Source organism: Mustela erminea, chromosome 3, assembly GCF_009829155.1.
Source record: "Mustela erminea isolate mMusErm1 chromosome 3, mMusErm1.Pri, whole genome shotgun sequence".
NCBI classification, from domain to species: Eukaryota; Metazoa; Chordata; class Mammalia; order Carnivora; family Mustelidae; genus Mustela; species Mustela erminea.
The window spans coordinates 31,340,668-31,364,439 of NC_045616.1; the positions used below are offsets into that span (position 1 = coordinate 31,340,668).

At 42.2% G+C, this 23,772-nt stretch overlaps 2 protein-coding genes and 1 pseudogene across 3 annotated transcripts in view; 1 reads left to right on the forward strand and 2 right to left on the reverse strand.

Annotated features, from left to right (window-relative positions):
* Positions 1-12,306, reverse strand: part of APC (APC regulator of WNT signaling pathway) — a 338,974-nt gene extending 326,668 nt beyond the window's left edge. The window contains exon 1 of one of the 2 annotated variants that reach the window (XM_032335545.1): positions 12,232-12,306. The gene's annotated coding sequence lies outside the window, so the exon portion shown is untranslated. The remainder of the gene's footprint in view (positions 1-12,231) is intronic. The other variant, XM_032335546.1, reaches the window with a different exon arrangement.
* Positions 10,672-11,453, reverse strand: LOC116586042 (annotated as a pseudogene).
* Positions 12,307-12,387: 81 nt separating the features above from the next.
* Positions 12,388-23,772, forward strand: part of EPB41L4A (erythrocyte membrane protein band 4.1 like 4A) — a 255,162-nt gene continuing 243,777 nt past the window's right edge. The window contains exon 1 of the mRNA XM_032335554.1: positions 12,388-12,505. Within this exon, the coding sequence (XP_032191445.1) occupies positions 12,407-12,505 (99 nt within the window). The 5' untranslated portion in view covers positions 12,388-12,406. The remainder of the gene's footprint in view (positions 12,506-23,772) is intronic.

Sequence of the window (23,772 nt, forward strand, 5' to 3'; positions counted from 1 at the left end):
GCCAGACGGCTTCCCGGGGGAATTCTACCAAACATTTAAAGAAGAACTAATTCCTATTCTCCTGAAACTGTTCCAAAAAATAGAAATGGAAGGAAAACTTCCAAACTCATTTTATGAGGCCAGCATCACCTTGATCCCAAAACCAGACAAGGATCCCATCAAAAAAGAGAGCCATAGACCAATATCCTTGATGAACACAGATGCAAAAATACTCAACAAAATACTAGCCAATAGGATTCAACAGTACATTAAAAGGATTATTCACCACGACCAAGTGGGATTTATTCCAGGGCTGCAAGGTTGGTTCAACATTCGCAAATCAGTCAATGTGATACAACACATCAATAAAAGAAAGAACAAGAACCATATGATACTCTCAATAGATGCTGAAAAAGCATTTGACAAAGTACAGCATCCCTTCCTGATCAAAACTCTTCAAAGTGTAGGGATAGAGGGCACATACCTCAATATCATCAAAGCCATCTATGAAAAACCCACTGCAAATATCATTCTCAATGGAGAAAAACTGAAAGCTTTTCCGCTAAGGTCAGGAACACGGCAAGGATGTCCATTATCACCACTGCTATTCAACATAGTACTAGAGGTCCTAGCCTCAGCAATCAGACAACAAAAGGAAATTAAAGGCATCCAAATTGGCAAAGAAGAAGTCAAATTATCACTCTTTGCAGATGATATGATACTATATGTGGAAAACCCAAAAGACTCCACTCCAAAACTGCTAGAACTTATACAGGAATTCAGTAAAGTGTCAGGATATAAAATCAATGCACAGAAATCAGTTGCATTTCTCTACACCAACAGCAAGACAGAAGAAAGAGAAATTAAGGAGTCAATCCCATTTACAATTGCTCCAAAAACCATAAGATACCTAGGAATAAACCTAACCAAAGAGGCACAGAATCTATACTCAGAAAACTATAAAGTACTCATGAAAGAAATTGAGGAAGACACAAAGAAATGGAAAAATGTTCCATGCTCCTGGATTGGAAGAATAAATATTGTGAAAATGTCTATGCTACCTTAAAGCAATCTACACATTTAATGCAATTCCTATCAAAGTACCATCCATCTTTTTCAAAGAAATGGAACAAATAATTCTAAAATTTATATGGAACCAGAAAAGACCTCGAATAGCCAAAGGGATATTGAAAAAGAAAGCCAACGTTGGTGGCATCACAATTCCGGACTTCCAGCTCTATTACAAAGCTGTCATCATCAAGACAGCATGGTACTGGCACAAAAACAGACACATAGATCAATGGAACAGAATAGAGAGCCCAGAAATAGACCCTCAACTCTACAGTCAACTAATCTTCGACAAAGCAGGAAAGAATGTCCAATGGAAAAAAGACAGCCTCTTCAATAAATGGTGCTGGGAAAATTGGACAGCCACATGCAGAAAAATGAAATTGGACCATTTCCTTACACCACACACAAAAATAGACTCAAAATGGATAAAGGACCTCAATGTGCGAAAGGAATCCATCAAAATCCTTGAGGAGAACACAGGCAGCAACCTCCTCGACCTCAGCCGCAGCAATATCTTCCTAGGAACAACGCCAAAGGCAAGGGAAGCAAGGGCAAAAATGAACTATTGGGATTTCATCAAGATCAAAAGCTTTTGCACAGCAAAGGAAACAGTTAACAAAATCAAAAGACAACTGACAGAATGGGAGAAGATATTTGCAAACGACATATCAGATAAAGGACTAGTGTCCAGAATCTATAAAGAACTTAGCAAACTCAACACCCAAAGAACAAATAATCCAATCAAGAAATGGGCAGAAGACATGAACAGACATTTCTGCAAAGAAGATATCCAGATGGCCAACAGACACATGAAAAAGTGCTCCATATCACTCGGCATCAGGGAAATACAAATCAAAACCACAATGAGATATCACCTCACACCAGTCAGAATGGCTAAAATCAACAAGTCAGGAAATGACAGATGCTGGCGAGGATGAGGAGAAAGGGGAACTCTCCTACACTGTTGGTGGGAATGCAAGCTGGTGCAGCCACTCTGGAAAACAGCATGGAGGTTCCTCAAAATGTTGAAAATAGAACTGCCCTATGACCCAGCAATTGCACTATTGGGTATTTACCCTAAAGATACAAACGTAGTGATCCAAAGGGGCACGTGCACCCGAATGTTTATAGCAGCAATGTCCACAATAGCCAAACTATGGAAAGAACCTAGATGTCCATCAACAGATGAATGGATCAAGAAGATGTGGTATATATACACAATGGAATACTATGCAGCCATCAAAAGAAATGAAATCTTGCCATTTGTGACAACATGGATGGAACTAGAGCGTATCATGCTTAGCGAAATAAGTCAAGCAGAGAAAGACAACTACCATATGATCTCCCTGATATGAGGAAGTGGTGATGCAACATGGGGGCTTAAGTGGGTAGGAGAAGAATCAATGAAACAGGATGGGATTGGGAGGGAGACAAACCATAAGTGACTCTTAATCTCACAAAACAAACTGAGGGTTGCTGGGGGGAGGGGGTTTGGGAGAAGGGGGTGGGATTATGGACACTGGGGAGGGTATGTGCTTTGGTGAGTGCTGTGAAGTGTGTAAACCTGGTGATTCACAGACCTGTACCCCTGGGGATAAAAACATATGTTTATAAAAAATAAAAAATTATATAAAAATAAAAAAAAATAAACTAAGGAATAAACATGTTTGGAGAAATTACAATATTGAGGTTTCTCTCTTGACATAAATTCCTACAACTAGAATTACAGGGTCAAAAATATATGAATGCTCTTAATTCATATTGACAACTTCTTTCCTAATGAACAATCTTGATAATAGTGTGTAAATGTATTTCTTTTGCCAGATAATTGCTAGAGTTTTGAATTATTTTAAGCAATGATTTGAAAAAAAGAAAAGTGAGTATCATATTTTTTCACTCACGTTTATTTATTTATCTTCTTAGAAGGTTTCCCATACATTTCTGGAGCATCATTTCTTATCCTCTGAATGGTACATGTCAGTTACCACCTCAAAAATATTTCAGCAGATACGGAGTTATAACACAAACTTAAGAATAATAATTGTATCTGAAATTGTGGATTTATGCATTTATTAATAGCTTTAGTGACTAAAGTTTCTTTTTTTTTAATATAATACATTCTTATCTGCATCTGTTACATGAAAATATTTGTACCTGTGCCCATCACTTATATTTACCAATGAACATGGTATAAATATAGAGAAATTAATAATATTAAATAGATTATTTCAGGGCACCTGGGTAGCACAGTCAGTTGAACATCCCACTCTTGGCTTTGGGTCAGGTCTTGATTTCCAGACTGTGAGATCAAGCCCTGTGTTGGGCTCTACATTCAGCATGGAGCCTGCTTAATTTTCTCTCTCCCTCTGTCCTCCCCACTGTGCTCTCTGTTTTTCTCCCAAATAAATAAATAAGTCTTAAAAAAAAGATTATTTTAGCAGAAAAGAGTAGTATAAACATGGTCCTAATGAGTACCATACATCTTCAGTTTTCAAGATGACATTTTTCCCCATGTTACTATTTCTGAAATTGGGCTATCTCCTGTAATTGATAGTATCTTCAATTAATTGGCAGTTTTTCTTTCTTAGCAGTAAAATAAGTTACAAATGTAACTGGTGGCATCTTAGATTCAATGAAATAAAGTAATTTAATTAAAATTGGATGTAAATCTCTTTAATATTACTTTACCCTCTGTATAACCTGGACTAAACATACTCAGATATACACTGGTGATATATACATTATATGTATATACAACAAAGTTTAAATTAATTTCATACTTTCCCAGAGTCCTGGCTGGGGATATAAATTAATTTGAATTTATTTGAAAAAATTAAGATTTATGGGCGGGAGTTTTGTGGTCAAACTCAACTCTGCCAAGTGCTAGGCACTTCATTTCTTTGTGTCTTGATCCCTTCATCTGTAAAATAATTAGGCGGTGGGATTACGTGATCATTAAGGTTCCTTCCAGGGGCACCTGGGTGGCTTAGTCATTAAGCATCTGCCTTTCACCCAGGTCATGATCCCAGGGTTCTGGGGTAGGGCCCCACATCGGGCTCCCAGCTCAGTGGGAAGCCTGCTTCTCCCTCTCCTACTCCCCCTGCTTGTACTCCCTCTCTTGCTGTGTCTCTTTCTGTCAAATAAATAAATAAATATAATCTTTAAAAAATAAAAGTTCCTTCCAGATTTCATATGCTACAGATCCTATGTAATTGTATGACTTGCTGCTGTTTCATGATGTCGCCGACAACTACATAATTTCAGTAAAGCATGTTCTAAACACAGATTAATTGATTTATTAGAGATTGTTCCTCATTTTGGGCAACTCAAAGTGAGCTCCTTTAAAGGAACAGATTACTGCAACTCTTTTATCAGTATTGTCTTGGTTATCAGTTCAAGTGCAAGTTCTAATATCATTCAATATTTATTCAATGCAACTTAAGTATAAACTCTGGTCAGTAAGTTTGCACAAAGGTCTAAGGCATTTACTATTGCCCTAATTGCACACTCAAGTTAATTTCTACAGAAAATAAGGAAATATCTCATAAAACTTCTGAGATCCAAGGGCCAACCACAGAACCCAGTAATGTACAGAGCAATGTGAACCCTCAAGGTTAAAGTGCATATTTCAGTATAGAGCAATAGCTGCAACTCTTGTTTTCTTGTTTTTTTAAAGATTTATTTATTTATTTGGGAGAGAGAGAGAGAGAGCATATGAGCAGGGGGAGGGACAGAAGGAAGAAAGAGAGAATCCTCAAGCAGATTCCTTGCTGGGCATGGAGCCTGTTGCCGGGCTCCATTCCATGACTCTGAGATCACGACCTGAGCTGAAACCAAGAGTTGGCTTTATCCACTGAGCCACCCATGTGCCCCCAACCCTCTCTCTCACTTTTTCCTTTCTTTTTCTTTTCTTTAATTACTCCATCTTTATTACTACATCAACAAAAGTTGCTTTTGGTTAAGATGGATAGCTGGGAAAGTAAGAGTTTTCTAGAAGAAAATCAAGATGGAGTTCAGGCAAGAGTGCTCAAAGGAAATGTGCCTGTAGCATGGGAGAAGAGAAGGTACTATAAGTAACCACATTCAGTCTGCACTTACTCGTTGAGAGTCAGTCTATCAAGCACCGTAACAGGTGCTGGGGAAACAAAAGTGATGAAGTCAAACATGGTCCTGATTTTAGGAACAACGGCCTGGCAAGGGCGTGGTAATCATGCAGATCAGATGGGGAACCAAACCAGACCTGGGAGTCAGGGGAGCTTCCTGGAGAAGGAAGAGCAAAGGGGATACCTGAGTAGCAAATGGATCTATGAAATGAAAGTGGAGGAGCAGGTGAAGGTGTTGAGAGAGGAGGGTTTTAGGAAGAGGAGGGCTTTAATATGAGGAAACAGCTCACAGTGAGAGAAGACAAGAGGGGTGATTCATGGGCCATCAGCTTAGCACCTGTCTGTGTCAGGTGACATGGTTGCTAATAGAGATTCTGTGGCTTCCCCCTTTGTTTTATGTGCTAATTTGGCCCCCTTTTGCTTCTTTCTTTTTTTTTTTTAAAAGTATTTTTTTTTAATTAATGATTTTTATTTATTTATTTGAAAGATCAGAAGTAGTCAGAGAGGCAGGCAGAGAGAGAGAGAGGAGGAAGCAGGCTCCCCGCCGAGCAGAGAGCCCGATGCGGGGCTCGATCCCAGGACCCTGAGACCATGACCTGAGCTGAAGGCAGAGGCTTTAACCCACTGAGCCACCCAGGCGCCCCTGTTTCTTTCTTTTAAAAAAAGATTTTATTTGGGGCTCCTGGGTGGCTCAGTGGGTTAAGCATCTGCCTTTGACTCCGGTATGGTCCCAAAGTCCTGGGATTTGAGCCCCATGTCAAGAGCTGTCTGACCCCCCTGCTCATCAGGGAGTCTGCTTCTCCCTCTACTTTTGCCCCTCGTCCCACTCGTGGTCTCTTTCTCTTGCTCTCATTCTCTCAAATAAATCAATAAAATCTTAAAATTAAAATGATTCAAGAGTATTTATGTAATGACTAGATAATACATGTTTGAATAATAGGATTCAAAATTCTAAATGCACAGAAAGGAATACAAGAGAATGTTAAGTTTCTATTCCGTTCCTGTCCAACCAACCACCATCCATGTTCCCTCCCTGGAGTGAAGCACTGTTTTCAGTTTTTCTTGGCAACTTCTTAATTTTAGTATCAGAAGGATAGACATTGAGCTCAGAGCTCAACTTCTCTAGACATATATATATATTTTTTGCCAGATGTTACAGTGATTTGTTCTTTCCCTATAATGCCACTCTTATAGAAGAGCAATGTGTTATTTCCAGAAGAAAGGAATGGGAAAGCAGCATGCTGGCATGAAGATCTAGAAACACCAGAATACACGTCCCTTACTTGTAGAAGAACATTCCAAGGCACAAATGAAGGGACTTCTTTAAGGTCACATGGCTAGTTTGACATACAACCACAAAAACTGCAGGATAACTAAAAGCTAATTTCCCCATCCCATCCTTAAATTTCTATAGGTGGGTTAGTAAATTGATATCAGTAACATTAAGATGATATGCTTTATTCAGGGTATCAACACAATACGTGAACTGGGTAAAACAGTCATTAAGAGTTGCAGTTAGAACCTAGGAAAGTAGTTCTTTTTTTTTTTTTTAAAGATTTTATTTATTTGACACACACAGAGAGAGAAATCACAAGTAGGCAGAGAGAGAGAGAGGGGAGGAAGCAGGCTCCCTGCAGAGCAGAGAGCCCGATGCGGGGCTCGATCCCAGGACCCTGGGATCATGACCTGAGCTGAAGGCAGAGGTTTTAACCCACTGAACCACCCAGGAGCCCGCTGCTGGGAATACTATGACATGCACGTGCTAGAAATATAATATAACAACTCCCCATTACTGAGCATGTGGATTGTTGAAAGAGCTTTAATATAAACACGCCGTAATAAATATCTTTGTTCATATATCTGTGTCTGTTATTTGATGAAGATAAATTCCTAGAAGTTGAACTTCTGATTCAAAGTGTATGCATATTTAAATTTCTGTATTTATGACAGATTGCATTCCAGAGAGCCTGAATCAATTCACAACTCCACCAACAATATATCAAAAAACCCCTTTCACCCACTCTTGCTCGTCCTTGGAATCTCTCAGTCCAATAGGCAAATTTAATCACTTGTTTAAAAAAAACTAAAAAAAAAAAAAAATCCCTAAAGGAACTAGACTTATCAACCAGTTCTGCTCCCCCCTCCTTTTTTTTTGATAGTATACGTAGGAACAATGAAGGGGGAACTAGGGTATTTCAAAGTGAAAGTTCCAAACCATTTAAACTAAATACAAACCATATCAATGCATCACCAACAAGGACTAAAACTGCAAAATAAGGATTTTCGGTAAACCCCAACGAACGTTTATATGGAGATCACAAAGACGAAGAAACAGCTTAGATTGTTGTCTCGGGAGATGTCTTCCCTTGAAATGTGGGTAACACCCTTGAGGCATTTCAGTAAATGGGATCTAAGGCTTCAGTAGAAGAGAATAGCAGGTTAATGACATATATATGAAGTGAGTCAGAAGGCAGGATGGTCTTAAAAACTGGATGTGCCTGAGCACATACTATATTAGAACGAAAATGAGTAAGGTGTTTGAATAGAATTGGCAGCAGTATGCTGAAACTAAAACGGATATTTATCTTCCTTAAAAACGACTCTTTCTGATGTAACCTCCTTGGCAGGGTCTTCAAGACTCTTTTCCTTGATAGGCATGATTTCGATGGAGGAGATAAATAGGGGGGTAAAGAATGAGCCAACTCCCTTTGAAAAAATTATTTATAGGTGATCAGGACCAACATTTATTATTTATTGGAAGGATAGGCTCTAAAACAGTGATTCTCAAACTGGCAGCATGAGCATCACCTGGGAATCTGTTAAAACGAAAAATTTCAGGCTCCACTCCACATGTACTGAATCCGAAACTCTGGGAGAAGGGGCCAGCACTCTGTTTTAACCAGTCTTCCTGGTGATTCTGCGGCACTGTCTCTGGGTAGTTAAATCATTAAATTATTTATCATCAATGTTTTTAAGTTTTTTTTTTTTCATATTACACTCAACTTCCCGAAGTTTGGAAAATGTAAAATTATAAAAAGATGATGAAAGACATGGGTTATTTAAAGACACCTTCCTAAAAAGAATGTGGTGCTTTAAGAAGAATTCTGTCTGGTATTTTGAAGTGCATGGTTTGGCAAGCGGTGGGGTACCTGCTCTACGTAAACTGAAATTGCTTCTTCTAGGTTGGGTTTTCGGGCAGTCCTTCACAGATGGTCTACATATTTACATAATATATCTGCTATGAACTTGTTTGTCATTTGACTCATCTACATAGGCCTATCATAACAACATGTCATCTTGACCAAAGGAAGTATTTTTCTAAAAACCTCTGAAAAGAGATCAAAGTCTTTGGCACAAGGCTTTAAATAGACTGTATTATGTTATGCACATGTTGAAAACAATACTATTTTCCTGGGGAAAAATGTGTTTGAACAGTATCTTGTTAATTTCTTTCTCTGGACAGGCAGAGAAAGTTTTCCTCCAAAATGCTGTGGACAGTATAAGTGCAGTTTTTAAGAAAACCGTTGAAGTGTCATCTAGAGCACCACTTCATGTCCATACCAGCAGCATAGGATAATTCAAACTGTTCCACATCCTTGTTGACATTTGGTATGGTGGTATGGTAGTCATCCTATCAGGCCTGCAGTGCTGTCTTACAGTGGTTTTAATTTGCGTTTCTCTAATGACTAATGATGCTGAACATCTTTTCCAGTGCTTATTTTGCCATTTATCTATCTTATGATCCAATCAATTATTCTTTTTTTAAAAATCTCAAAATAATTACAAGCACATTTCCATACAAAGACATGGATCCTTGCTATGGTCTGCACTGTGTCCCTCAAAATTCTTATGTTGAAGCTCTGACCCCCAGTGTGACTATATTTGGAGATAGAGCCTATCAGGAGGTAAGAAGGGTAGAAGAGATCATATGGGTGGGGCCTTAGTACCATAGGTTAGTGCCCTTATAAGAAGAGACTTTGTAGGGCTTGTGCTAATTCCTACACCTTCCAACAAGAAGGAGGTTATGCAAGCACGTGGGGGATGGCAGGCATCTGTAAGCCAGGAAGAAAGGTTTTACCAGAAACCAACCATGCTGGCATGCTGATCTTGGACTGCCAGCTTTCAGAACTATGAGAAAAGTGACTGTTGTATAAGCCACCCAGTCTGTGGCATTTTGTTATGGTGGCCTGAGCTGACTGGCATGATCCTCATAGCAGGATATGTAATATCTATATTATTGGTAACAATACAAAACTGGAAACCACACAAATGAATGGATAAATGACTTGTGGTCCACACACATTAAGGAATACTAATGAGCAATACAAGTGAATGGACTGCTGGTATATACAACAACACAGACACATCTAAGTTATGCTGAGTGAAACAGACCAGACCAGAAAAAAAAAAAAAAGAGTTGCCACTATTATGCCATTTCTATTAAAATCTAGGAAATGCAGATAATCTAGAGACAGAAAGCAGAGCTGTAGTTGCCTGGGAATGAAGTGTGATGAGTAAAGAGAAGGAAAGATTACAAAGGTACAGGAGGAAATTTTAGGGGGTGATGAATACATTTACTAGCTTGATTGTAGTTATGGTTTCATGCACACCTATGTCAAACTTATCAAACTATATACAGTTTACTGTATGCCAATTAAAGTTCAAAAAGGCTGTTTTTTTAAAAAACTAACAACCTGTGGAATCTTCCTATTATCTCCAGGAAGCTCCAATTCTGTGTTAAACAGACTTTTTTGTTTTCTTTTCTCCAATCTCTGACAAAGAAATGGAAAAGAAAGTGCTTCACTCAGAAAGGGCTCTCATATGTATGGGAATTCATGGCTTTGTACTCTCCTTTGTGAGGGGCCTGGAACAGAACCTTGCCTTCACCCCAGACCCCCAGCCTTTTCATTACCATTGGAGGTAAAACAAAAACAAAACAAAACAAAGTCAAAGGACATAAAACAAGTGTCAGTGAAACTCAAAACTGGGAAACAAATGGTTATACTTGGATTTTACCTTTTGTTTTTGCAAGCACAGGTGACCCTATTGGATATTGTGGTAAAGAATGAAAACCTGTTATGAAGCCTTTCAATCACATTTGGTAATTTATCTCAGGAACATTCAGTTGCAGAAAAGCCTCCAGAAGTAAAGAAGTTAAAATCCAGAATAATGCGCCAGCTCCTGTCAGGCAAAACACTGACAACACAACCCAAAGTTGGACACAGAATTTGATTAGGAATTCAAAAACCGGTTTCAATTTCACAGCAACCTTACAAGATACAATGGTGTTTGGTTCTTCGCTTTAGGTGAAGTTCATACTAAACATGAGGGTTTATGTCTATTTCAATTTGGGCATTGTGCTAATTCATGTTTAGATGGGCCGGAGATAACAGGAAAGGCAATGTCTTAGAAGGTCTTTTGTGGCAAATGATTATGGAAGGAAACTCCCTCCAAAGTTGCAAATTGTTCATTTCCATCTACTGTGCGGCGGCTGCCAGTACTTTTTTCTTTAAATATTTAAGATTTTAAGCAAATTTTGTGAGTTTTGACTAGCTACCTTATAAGTGGTAGAAGAGGGAACTCAAAACTATGAGATGCCAAAGCTCTTGCCCTTTCTAATACACAATATGAAGTGGAGAAGTTTTACCGTCAACCCTGCCCTACGTTCTCCCCCCCTCGTCAGCTCTGACTTCCACTTGCATTGACTCGCTGCTGGTTCCCAGCTGGAGAACACAGACTGCACCTGCTCCGAAGGCCAGCGGGGCTCTGGCCTCACCCGGCGCTCAGCCTCTGCTGCTCGTGCACGGACACGAGGACCCACCAGGGGTCACTGCAGCCTCAGAGCTATTGTGCCCGCCAGTCCTGGACACGGCCCGTCGCGCGGAGGGCGTGGGACTGACTGGGAGCGCCGAACGCCAGGGTCCGAGCAGAACTGCGCCGGGTCTTCCTGGAGCGACCCTCCGGTCTCCCTGGGAAACCCACACGGCCAGCAGGGCCAGCGCTCCCGACAGCGGGGCGGCCAGGGTGCGGCGCGCGGGTTCCCGTGCGGACCTGCCCGCACCTCGCGGTTCGACCACCTCCGCTCCGCCTTCCGCCCTTAGCTGGGACCCCGCCCGGAAGGGGCGCCCCTTCCCGGCCTCTGGGCCCCCGCTGCGCTCCAGGGCTCTCTGCCGACGCCGGGGCCCAGCCCAGCAGCACCTGGGCTGCTCCCGCCCGGGGCGCCACCCCTCGCGCCGCCTGGAGAACTTTCCCGGGAGCCGCCGCGGCCTGCGCGCCCAGGGCACACCCCCATCCGCCCGCCGGCGCGTTCCCAGCTTGGGCTCCCGCTTCTCCGCCCGCCGGCGCTCCCGCAAGCCCTCCGACTCCCCACTTCTCAGAATCTCCCGGAGGAGCAGCACTCCGCCGCCACCGCAAGGCATTCTCGGAGAGCGAGCTTGAACTTGGCTACACACAGTCCCTCACGATGAGTTCCAGGGTCCCCAGACGGGAGCCGTGCCCCGCCGAGAGCTGACTTGCGCTCGCCGGTCTCGGTAAGGAGCCCGCGGCCCTTTCCGACACTCTTCGGGCGGCTGGGTGCCCACGGGATGGGGTGGCGGCGGTAGCTGACTGAGTGACGGCCCTCGCCACTGGCCCTGCACTGGGACTGGGGCGTCGTGGGTACCCCTGACACAAAGGAACGGCCGAGGATTCCCAACCGGCGGACGGGACCGGGGGCTGCGGGGTGGGGTCGGGGCTGGAAGTGCAAGCCCTCCAGGGACTCCGCAGGGGAGGGGAGGCCGAGTGTCGCGGCCGTGCTCCGGGCACGCTGAGGCGAAGGGGACTGCACAGCTCCCAGGGGTTTTCTCGTGTGGGGAGGGCCTCGAGCTCGCGTCCCTCCCTTTTCCTGTTTCTTGCCCCCATTGCCAGGCGACTTTTGTCGTCCCCAGGACTGCGGGAGGGGCCGCGGCGCCCCCGCCTTCGGAGGAGCCCGAGCCGCAGGATGCGCGGGGACGCGCCGCCGCCCTCCGCGCTCAGTTCCGCCGGCGCTTCCCCGGCGGCTCCCCGGCGCTGACTCCCCCGGCTTCTCCGCCCTTCTTACCTCCAGCCGGCGCCGGGCGCCTCGTCCGCGTGGCCCGGGACTCCGCCGGGAACCGGTCCTCTTGCCCCGGCCGCCGCGCGGACAATAAATTAATGCCTCGCGCCTGAGGGGAGGGGGCGGCTCGGCGCCTTGGTCGCAGCTTTCTCTCCTGACTGGAGAGACGGCCACAGCCGACATGGGCTGCTTCTGCGCTGTTCCGGAAGAATTTTACTGCGAAGTTTTGCTTCTGAATGAATCCAAGTTAACCCTCACCACCCAGCAGCAGGGCATCAAGGTAGGCGCGGGCCGGGGGCGTGTCCCGGGGGTGGGGGTGGGGGTCGGCAGCCGGGCAGGCTCGGGGGTCCGCGGCTTTGTCTGAGGGCTGTCAGGGTCTCGGCCGGTGCCTGCTCTCCGCGCGCTGGGAAGGAGCCGCAGCTGCCCCGCGCTCAGGTACAGGGTGGACGGGTCCGGGGGGATTGACTTGGAGTCCCTTCATAAAGGGAAGTAAGTTTCGTGTCTCAGAGGGTAGTCCGCCATCCACTCTTCAGTTGCAGCCCCCAGTCCTGCAACGGAGACCAAAACTCTTCCCAGCACCGCTTTCCTCCCAGAGCATCTAAGGCCCCCGCAGCTCCAAAGAGGCGCAGAACCGAATGTGCCGGCTGCCTACAGTGTTGAAGGCACGATTTTCCCTTGGCTTTGTCGAAGGTTTTTTTTTTTTTTTTTTTTTTTTCTCTTAGGGTCATGGGGCAGTGAACATATAGTTCACTCGCTGGAACACGTTTACCGGGTGACTGTGCCTGGGTTTGTAGTTGGGTAATGCTACGTTTGGACGGAAAATAATTTCCAGTCTCCAAGCGAACTGGTTTTATCCCCACGTTTAAGTAAACATCTCTCAGAGCGCCTCGGTACATAACTTTGCGCCCGTTTGTAGGCCATTAAAATGCAATTACGGCTATTAACCTGGAGAAGCCAGGCTGTGGGAGATTGCAGAGATCCACTTCCTTAATTTTGATGAGTTCTTATGTTTGTGGTTGACAACCTGCCGGACGCGCCTGCGTGCTTGTTTTGCTCTTGCTACAACGTTAACTACCTAAAGGTGGTCCGAATTCGGAGCGATTTGTTTTGTTTCTTTTTCTGCATATTTAAATGGCCGGAGCCATTTGAATAACCTTCGCAGTTGAGTCCAGTGAAGGAAGGGCTACCGCTCCTCCTCCCCATTATTGCCCCCCACTCTCCATCCCCGTAGAGCTGCCAGTGTCGTCTTCTAGTCTTGTATGTCAGAAGTTAATCCCAATGGCGCAGGCCCTCGGCATTTCCTTGTGTGAATCAGTTTTTACACAGCTTTATGTACACTGAAGTAACTGTTACTGGCCAAAAGCTTTAGCTTTGAGGTCACCATTTCTGGTGCACAGAATTCTAATTTCACAGGTGTCATTCTTAAGCAGGAGATGGGGACAAAAGTGATCAATTAAAGCCACAAGATAAAGTTAACCCTTTCTTCCCTGGAAAGTGTTTTGAACATCGTCTCCCAGGAATTATAAAAAGCAAACGTCAATCAGATTCTCATTTGGTGTTTCCCCTCAAGGCCAATAAAGGACTCCTGGAAAAGGGTGTTTCATATTTTCATACTTTATATTTCCAGCTTTTCTTTATGTTCCACTCCCGCCCTCCCCCTATGAAACCGGGGTGGAGGGATAGGGGGGACTTTCCAAGAGGATGTAGCATTCTTTGGTGTACTGTGCAAATAGGCAAAAATCACAAAACATAAATTTTTGATAATACAGAGATTCTCTTTGGCTTGGGGAAAGAAACAGTTAGAAAAACATAATGGATGATCTGATACTAAAACAACAAATCTTTCTAAAGTGCACGGTCTAAAGTCATCTGGAGTGTGAGCTTCCTATTTAATCATGAAAGCCATACCCCTGTCAGCTGTGGAGCACGTACATTATTCTGTCAGGGGAGCAGCCAAGACTTGGGATCAAATGGAATAATTTTGTCAAAGAAACATGAATAAGAAAATCCTGATCCATAATTACTTTTTATAACCTGATGGTGCTTATCTTGTTTTACAAATGAATGTTGGAAATTGGTGAGTGATTTGAAGGCAATAGCAACTTTATAATGCTGTTATTTGGAGTATATGCCATTTAACTAAACGATAATTTAAGCAGGCTTTTGTTGGAAGTAATCATTTTGCAACAGGCTTGGCCTCTTTCAGTGTCACAAAAGCATGCCACAATTATTTTGATGGCCATATGTGTAACACAGATGTTGTCTGCTGAAGTTAACCACATTATCTGTAACTACCAGACTACCATTAAATGCATGTGTTAAGCACCTATCTACTTGTGGTATGTACTAAATTAAAGACATATGTTTATTTATAAATGGAATAATGCAGGAATAGTGTCTCACATGTAGATGCTATTCAAACATTGAATAGATATGTGTATATTATTATTCTGTACATATTTGGCATTTTAACTCCTACTTTAGTTTGTAAATGAAATAGTCTACTAAAATGTAAATGAAATAGTCAATAGCTACTATTATGGTGTTTTCCCCAGGATAGTACACTTGGTAACTTTTATTTTCATAATTAATGAAAATAAAATGAAAGTTAAGCATATAACATCAATTAGCCCATTTTACTTCTGAAATTAAAATAGAAAAATCTTATTTTTCAAAAGTATTTCCTAACATTTTGAGATGACCCTTTCCACATTCTATCTCAAATGAAATGAAGATAGTTAATTTTGCATTAAAATTATTCACTTATTTCGTCCCTTCGTGGAAGCATGGATTTTACTGATAGGTTTTTAGTGACTCCTAAGTATTTACTTAAGAATTTGCTTGTATTTCTGTTATAATAATGCATTGTGAGCTGAAAAAATTAATTGTAGTGAATTAAGGCAGAAGAAATATGAGAGAAAGTTGGTAAAACATTTTTTCTGTGTGCCATTTTGAAAAACACTTTTTAGATTTGTTTAAGCACCAAATTACAAATTGAAGTTAGTCATGAAGTGATTTTCTGCAACTTATCTAGAAGTCTTTAATCAATTAGAAAAAAAATTGATGTGTTTGCTCCCATGGAAAGCATTTCAGCCTGGAGACCATAGTTAGACATTATCTATGTCAAGATGAATAGCATTTAAATGGAAAATAATTTTCTGTTTAAAAAATAAAACACAATGTATTTGTATTCATACTAATGTTATATAGAAATTTGCTTCTTAACTTGCCTTAGAGGTAACCTCACCTTGACAAGTGGGAAGTCTTTTCACATGCAGTTTATAATTTGAGCCTTATCCAAGACTTAAGAACCCAAGTTTATATAAACCGAAAGCTATTGGTTGTGTGTTGACCCCCACAATAGTTTTTAGTTGTTTGTTCTATGCTGCTATCTCTATTGTTTGTTTAAGTAAGAATTTCTGCTGTGGTTGGTCTTCTGGTTTTTTGAGTAATGTTTGTTCTGGGAAACTTTTGTTATGTCCTTTGTAGTTCTTTGTGTTGGGGGAGGTAGAGACCTTACTTTTTGTTCTCTGAGAAAACAAAATTTGATTGTGGCTCAAACTACTTGAATACGTTGTCAAATGATTAGCAAAAGATTTTCCAGGGGGAGAAAAAATCGCAGGGTTTGATTATAAATTTAGTCCTCAGAATTCCTGCTGCAAATGTGAACTAGATTAATAATTTCATTTCAGTGAGGTTTTTGTGCTCCAAGCACTGATGTAAAAACACTGAGGTGCTCATTTTTCCCTTGTTGTATTTGACTAAATTAATGAAACCAATATGACAGCAAGATGGAAATTCCATTAACTTTTTTAAAAGGCGTTATTTGACATACACAGTTCACACAGTTGAAGTGTGCAGTTTACTCATTACCTTCTAAGTGAAGTTTCTTCCTAATCTTCCTGAGGTTTCTGAGGAAATATTGTCAGTTTTGATGTTTTGATCAGAAACTTCCTAATAACCTAGAAAAGCAGTTACAAGGTGGGGATTTAAATTATTTGCATCTCACTTACCAAGGATTGTCATTTCCAGTCCATTTGGACCGGTGAAGAAAACATCTAAGAAGATTGGACCACAGTGAAAAGCACCAGTGCTTCATAAATCGTATTAAATATATATGTGGATACCTATGTCTTCTAATATCAACCTCATAAGGTATAGAGTCAGGAACTTTTAAACGTAGGTTGAAGTAAGTAACCATACACCAGCATTTCTGTCAATGTGAGGTTGGGTGTGGGTCTTGATGGTTTGGTAAATTAGATGTGACTGGGATAGAAGCCTCCCTCACCAACACTGCCGCTTGTTTCAGGAATTCAAATAGGATTATCTGTTTGATTGTGGCTGTTGAAGATGGACTACTACATAAATGCTCTTTCAGATATCTTTTTGTTTTTAAAATGATTCAAAGTATTTTTTCAGCTTTGTAAAGGTATAATTAACAAATGGAATTAGATTGAATTGTACGGCATGATTTGATAGAACATAAGTTGCAGAAGGATTCCTACTATTCCACCATTCAGGTAATGAACACATCCATCACCTCACATAATTACTTTCTGTTGTTGTTGAGAATACATGAGTTTTACTCTCTTAGCAAATTTCAGTTCTACAATACAGCCTTATCAAGATCCTCAAACTGTAAAGTCCCCTCAATTTTGTAACCTTTTTCCTTGAAAAAAAAAAAGATTAAAAATACCATTTATCATCCATGGTTTGAAAGTGATTTAAAAATAATTTAAGGGAGGAACATTGTTGGCCCAGTAATGGTTGTCCTTCACCAAGTGCTCATAATTTCATTGTTTTTTGGTGGACTGTACTTTTTTTTTTTTTTAAGATTTTTATTTATTTGACAGAAATCACAAGTAGGCAGAGAGGCAGGCAGAGAGAGAGGGGAAGCAGGCTCCCTGCTGAGCAGAGAGCCCGATGTGGGGCTCAATCCCAGGACCTTGGGGATCATGACCTGAGCCAAAGGCAGAGGCTTAACCCACTGAGCCATCCAGGCACCCCTGGACTGTACTTTTTTTTAGCCCTGTTAATATCAGTGTTCTTGAATTCTGTAATGTTAAGCTTCAACTGACTTTGAACTAAACTTCAACTAGTGCAGAGCTTTGAGGAAGCACTGGCTGGCTCAGTCAGAGGAGCATATGACTCTTGATCTTGGTGTCATGAGTTCAAGTCCCATGTTGGAAATAGAGCTTACTGGAAAAAAAAGTTATGCAGAGCTTTTTTTTTTTTTTTCTTTTGACCATGGATATTGTCTTAGTCCATTTGGGCTGCTATAATCTGTATCACAGGCTGGGTGGCTTATAAACAAGAGAAATTTATTTCCCATAGTTCTGGAAACTGAAGTCTGAGATCAGGGTGCCAGCGTAGTCATGTGAGGGCCCTTTTCTGGGTGAAAAACTTGTATCCTCCCATCGCAGAAGGGGCTATAGAGCTTTTTTTGGCCTTCTTTTATAAGACCAGTAATCTCAAAGGCCCCAACTCCTATACTCCTTGGGGTTAGGGTTCCAACATATGAATTTTAAGGGCACAATATTCTGACCATTGCAGGTGGTGATAAAGTTAAATATAAACTGTAGATATGAAAGTCTAGACTCTTCTTTCAATTAGCCACATGGATAGTGGTTATTTTTATTAAGATGCTTAGAAAGAAAATGCAAAACTCTTTGTTAGTTTGTGTCCAGTTGTATCTCAGAGTTGGGCTGGGCAGTTCTTCGTTGGGAAGTTGTCCCATCCACTGGGGGATGACCATATTCCTAGCCTCTACCCAGGAGATGGCAATAGCACCTTCTGCCCAGTAATGACAACTGTTTTTGCAACCTGTCTCCTGATAGGCAATAGGCACAAATTCCGAACTTCATTGTTCATATTAGCAGCCCGCTTGCTCTAGACCTATAGCAGTTCTGAGGCCCTACCCAGATGACTTGCTCCGTGGGCACACGGAAATGCTCAGTTGCCCAAACGTACCAGACTCTTGTGTGTTTATGCATTGATTCTCGCCAAGTGGTGTACCCTCTTACCTTTCCCAAAGTACACACTCATCTGAACTCATCTTCTAAGACTTGAATCAAGTGTGCTATTTGTCAGGAAGCCTTCAATTCAGGCTGACCAGGCAGAGTGAAGTGCCAGCCAGGACTTCCCACACACCCTGTTCTGGCACTTCCCTTGTCGCATTGCAAGCATCATTTCTGGACACATCTGTCTCTTCCAGGAGTCTGTGAGTCCCTACCTTTGGTCCCCCAGCAGCTTGTGTGGTACGCCTCACACAGAAGATGCTTATTAACTATCATTTGAATAGAGGAACAGAAGGCGTGTTACAGCTGGAACAGGCCACATTGAAAATCTTATGGATAATGAGGTCCTTTTGCCATTTTATTTCTACTAGAAAAGATCCTAGAATAAAGTAAACCTTGCTGTGAAAAGTCTGTTGCCAAGATACTCTGATTCTTATATTGATAATGGGTAGAAAATGAGACGGCGCGGTGGGCAGAGTGCACACAGCGCGCCCAAGAGCTGATGAGCTGCTATTCCAGAACACACGAAGCACACCCTTTTTGTATCCTAGAGGTCAGGATTAAGTCTTTCCTGTCTCTCTATTTTTAAAAAGTGTAACTTTCCCCTTACAACTTGAGAGTCTTTTGCAAGAAGGACATGTTTCTAGAATGTATAATAGATCCTCACCCAGGAGTTACTTTTTCTTCCCGGTCTCCTATTCTGTAAACCATCGGAGAGGATGGTCAGTTGATTTCACAGGGTGGGTTTACACCACCAGGGACCATCTGTGTACTTTTTAATCTTGCTGTACCCCTCTGCCCCATATTACTCTTGAAGCTGCATCAACCTCATCTGACATTGCTCTAAGGCTTAATGACAGAGACAGTGTCAGTAAATTAAATATTATATTTTTTATGACACATGATAAGTTTTTCAATCCTATGCACGGGATATTTTTCCACAGGCCAGTTACAGATGCAACAAGTCAGAGACTAGATTTACCATGCCCTTCCAGCTTCCCTGAGATTGGCTATTTTTGGCTGAGCTTTGTCTCCAATATTTTAGCCGCAAGTTTAGCTCATACGTAATGCTCCTCATCAAGCCTGCTTTGGGATGTGAAGAGTGATCACCATTTTCTTCTGTCTCACAAGATTTGTTTGTAAGTTTCTTATATGAAAATTAACCAAGCATCTGTCATTACTCGTTTAGGTATAGCCTAGGTGTGCTAAGGTCAGGAACCAGCCAATTTTGGTTTGTGACTCAAAGCGCCTGTAACTAGACTTTGGTGAGTCTAAGATACCATTCTAAAACATGTAAATTGCATTCCTGTGTCCTCTGAGCCATGTATGTAGTTCCTGTTTTTTTAAGTGGAACGGTCACTGTTCCTTAGTGCTGCTTATTTGCACATTACTCTGTAACTAAACCCTTTGCTAGGAGATTCCCCAAAGGCTGAGATGGCTCCCCCAGAGGTTTTCCGAATAATCACTGAAGACGTGAAAGGGCCTGGTAGTGGTTTCCAAATGTGTGAGAACTTTATTTTCAAGGATATTGACATACCAGGAGGAGGTTAGGATGAGAGAGCCGCGGGCAAGCAAGAAAAAGCAAGAAGTGCTGAGTGCTGGCCCCCATGGACCATAACCAAAAGGGCAGGTGGTGGGGGAGGACTTAGCTGACCGAGATGGACCAGAGAACAAAATGTAGCAACAGATGGCTTAGAAATGACCCATCTAAGCACATGAGAAAGCATAATTAATGCCAGGGGTTACCAACTTTGTGGGGGTGGTGTCCCAGAAGTTGGGTAGAAAGTACCTTGCTCAGAATGCCGCTTTTCCATACAGTGACGCAAGTGACGGTCAGGATCCGGAGCTAGCCCACAAAGACCATTGGAATTTTTAAACCATTCAGGTCTCACCTTGTTCTTCATTCTGAGCCGAGTCTGAGAGGCAATCGTAGAGCCTTTGTCACCTTAATTGTCACTCAACAAATTGTTTTTTCTCCACCATTTTCACTGTTCCCAATTTAGTCCTGGCCCTCATGTGTCATACCTGAACTAGCATTCTAACCTGGGTGCTGTGTGGTTACCTTCAGCCTCTCCCTTCTCCCCACTCCTGCCCTGTGTTCAAACCCTGCTCTGCCCTGTGACTGACCAAGTGACTCTTTTTTGGGATGGGCTCCATTTCCTCATCTGTAAGCTGGGGGGCATGATGGCTGCTGCAGGCTGACTGTAGGAATTTGAGCACATAGGATCAAAAGTTGCCCCATAAATGATAGTTATATATGATCTATTATTTCCTAATAAATAATAAATTTCTGAGTTCTGGTTTGCGATATCTTCCCTTCCAGTCCTGCTTAAAGAGATGCTGACTGTCTGAGAGGTGTGGGTGGCCAGTCACTCACCCTCTTAGAGTCTGCTTCCTCATCTGTAAAATTAGAGTGAGGCTCTCTACCTCATTCTGAGGTGCTGCATGTGAAACCCTTAGCTCTATGCCTATTTTTTATTGAATTGTCTCAGCACCATTATAAAAAATCAGTTGACAACTGGGGCACCTGGGTGGCTCAGTCAATTAGGCATCTGCCTTCAGCTCAGGTTGTGATCCCAGGGTCCCGGGATTGAGCCCGGGGTCAGGGTCCTTGCTCAAGACGGAGTCTGCTTCTCTCTTCCCTCTGCCCTTCCCTCCCACTTATACACACTCTCTCTCTCAAATATAATCTTTAAAAAAATTGACAATAAACGTGAAGATTAACTTATGCATTGTCAGTTCAATTCCATTGATATACATGCCTATTTTTATGTGTCCTATTTATTTTTATTAGTTCCTTGGCAAGGTAGTAGGTGTTTGTCATTTAGCAAAGAAACACTCCCAGTTAAAATAAATTTGATATGTAATATTATGGAAAAAAAAATCCTATAAACGTCGTCGGGGCAGTAAAACGTTGTTTGTTTTATCCACAGTCAACTCTTCAAGAACCTAGAAGGGTGTCAGGCACCTGGTGGTGCTGAGTATTTGGCATACCTGAAGGACTGATAGAAGGATTGTGTTAGTGAAGTTGTTGTTGCTGCTTTTGTAACTTGAAACTTGGTTGAATATGTAGATTTCCAAAAAACTGTTCTGTGCAGCCTTTGACTGTTGCTGCTTACATTGTGTATAAAGGATTTGCTTTTGATTCTTGTTTACTCTTTCTGTAAACACTAGGTAGAAGGTCAGGAAAAGGACATTTGCATGTTTCATGAATAATTTTGTTAGTTTTGATACGTGAAGATGTAGCATGTTAGATAAATTAATTTTTAAATAGGTGTGTGGTTTTTATCTATTCCCTTGAAACATACTGAGAAATTGCTAGAGATTTGTCCTAAGAAGTGCGCTACACATGGAAAATAACACAGATGGCTAGAGGACCACTTGTGAACACCATCCCTCTCCCTTGGGGCCTTCCTTTTAACCTGGAACTCCTAGGATTCCTAGCAGAATCGAAGGTTCAAGCCTAGGAAGCAGCTACGGCTGTATGGAATTGGACTAACACCCCCTGACTGAGGACAGTTGTAACAAATCTTAGTGGTACTGAAACTGGTGTCATGTAAACTTTGCAGGTTTGTCTGGGTCACACGATTTGCAAGTTGGTAGTATTCAAACCTTTGAAAAATCCCAGTGGAAATGCAGGCTATGGGCAGTTCCCTCCATGAAGAAAATCTCAGATGTCTAGAATCTGGATAATGCCATAGCAGGACAGAATCTTCCATACAAACTCGTTTCTACTTGTCATGGCTTTTTCCTGCCAGCCACTCATTCTTTTGCCATCTGATTCTCTATACCAAACCTGTGTGGTCACATGGCCTCACTTGATGCAGCCCCAAGATGCTGTCAGAATATGCCGCAGACACCAGGGGGAGGATGTCGAAGACATGATGTGAATTACAGCAGACTGGATCTCACTTATAATAGAGTTAGACCTGGCGTGGACATTCATAATTGTCTTATCCTGTCCTCTCATTCTGTAAGTGAGGGACTCCAGTGAAGGGCAGTGATTTCCTAGAGCCCAACAAAGAGTCCTTAGAATCCTGTTTCTCGGTTTCCCATCTGGTCCTTTTCTCAGTGCTCATCCACCCCTGGTTTCTTGGCTGCACGCAAGAGAGGAAGGGCTGGGAGCCGATTATAAAGGAAGAGGTCAGAACTGATTGAAAATCACTTAGGTTTACTGCCAATCCCACCTCCTCCCAGGTTCCAACCCCCTCTCTACCCACCTCCCTCCTCCTCAAATCAAATCTTGATAGGGCTACGATTTGGCCTGATTTCCCTTAGAATGTGGATTTGTGGCACTCTTTTCAGGGAGATCGTATGTGGGAGAGACCCTTTTGTCTCAAGGAATCTTATTTCTTTCCAGAGAGACACTTACCACATTGCATTTTAATTTTTTGGCTTTAAAAGAAACACTTATTTATCCAAAAGGTCTGGAGTTCTTCCTTGTCTTTATTTTGTAAAGCTTCTATGCTGAGTTCTTACAGCTCTGTTCTGAATATCTCTTCAGGAAAGAAAATTAAAAACTGATTAGTGACCCTTTTTCCTGCCCGAGGGAGGGTGCAAGGGAGGAGAGCAGAAAGGTAAAATTGCTCTTTCGTTGAAAGGTTTCAGATGGGCCAATCGTCAGGAGGCTAATAGATCTTTTCCCTTGATAATGATTATTTCATGTGTCTGCAGCTGTTTACAAGGGCACTTGGAGGATGTGCAAATTTTCCAGAATTCCTCAGAGAGCCAGCTTTCCCCCCCCCCCCTTCCCCTTTCAGACACTGTTTTTACATCATGTTCTGGGGGCAGTTATTTGAAGATAAATAGGTTTTTGAGTGTGAGAGTATATGGGGATCTGGACCAGTACCGTGTGTCTGTAGTTGTCGGTATGGCTTTGTGAACTCAATCCTACAAGAATGTATTCTGAGCTTGCTGTGTACCCCATAGCGTCCAGGATTTCTGGCATTGAGTATAAAATAGAGGGAGGACTTTTGCCTGTAACAAGTTTAATTTTGAGCTGGAAAGCTGAATATTAACGTATAAAACAATAGACCGAAGGCAAGACTATTTATAACCAAGTAATAAGTTATTAAGTGGTGGGTATTCTAAGAGGTAAATAAATTATTCTAAGAAATGATTCTAATATGCCAAGGTGGGGTTAATAAAAAAAGGTGTTTTAGAAAAAGTGAACACAGCTCACAGTGCCTTATCAGAAACTCTTGGGGCCAGGTGTGTTTCAGGATTTGAAATTTTTCAGATTCCAGCAAGGTGATACAGAACATATACCATGTGTTATGCGTCACCACTGGGCAGGTTGGCGGCAGTACATCATGAAATAAGCACCTTAACCTTGGAGCAGCTTGTTGTCTGAATCTTCACAACAAGTGTGTGTGTATGTAGGGGGTGACCATTGAGATGGTAAGTCTTATGCCAACGGATAGCAGGTTTTGTCCCTGTGTTGGTTACCTATTGCTGGGTGGTGTGTTCCATCCAAAAGTCAGCAACTTAAAGAACAAACGTGTATCACCTACAGATTCTGTAGATCTGG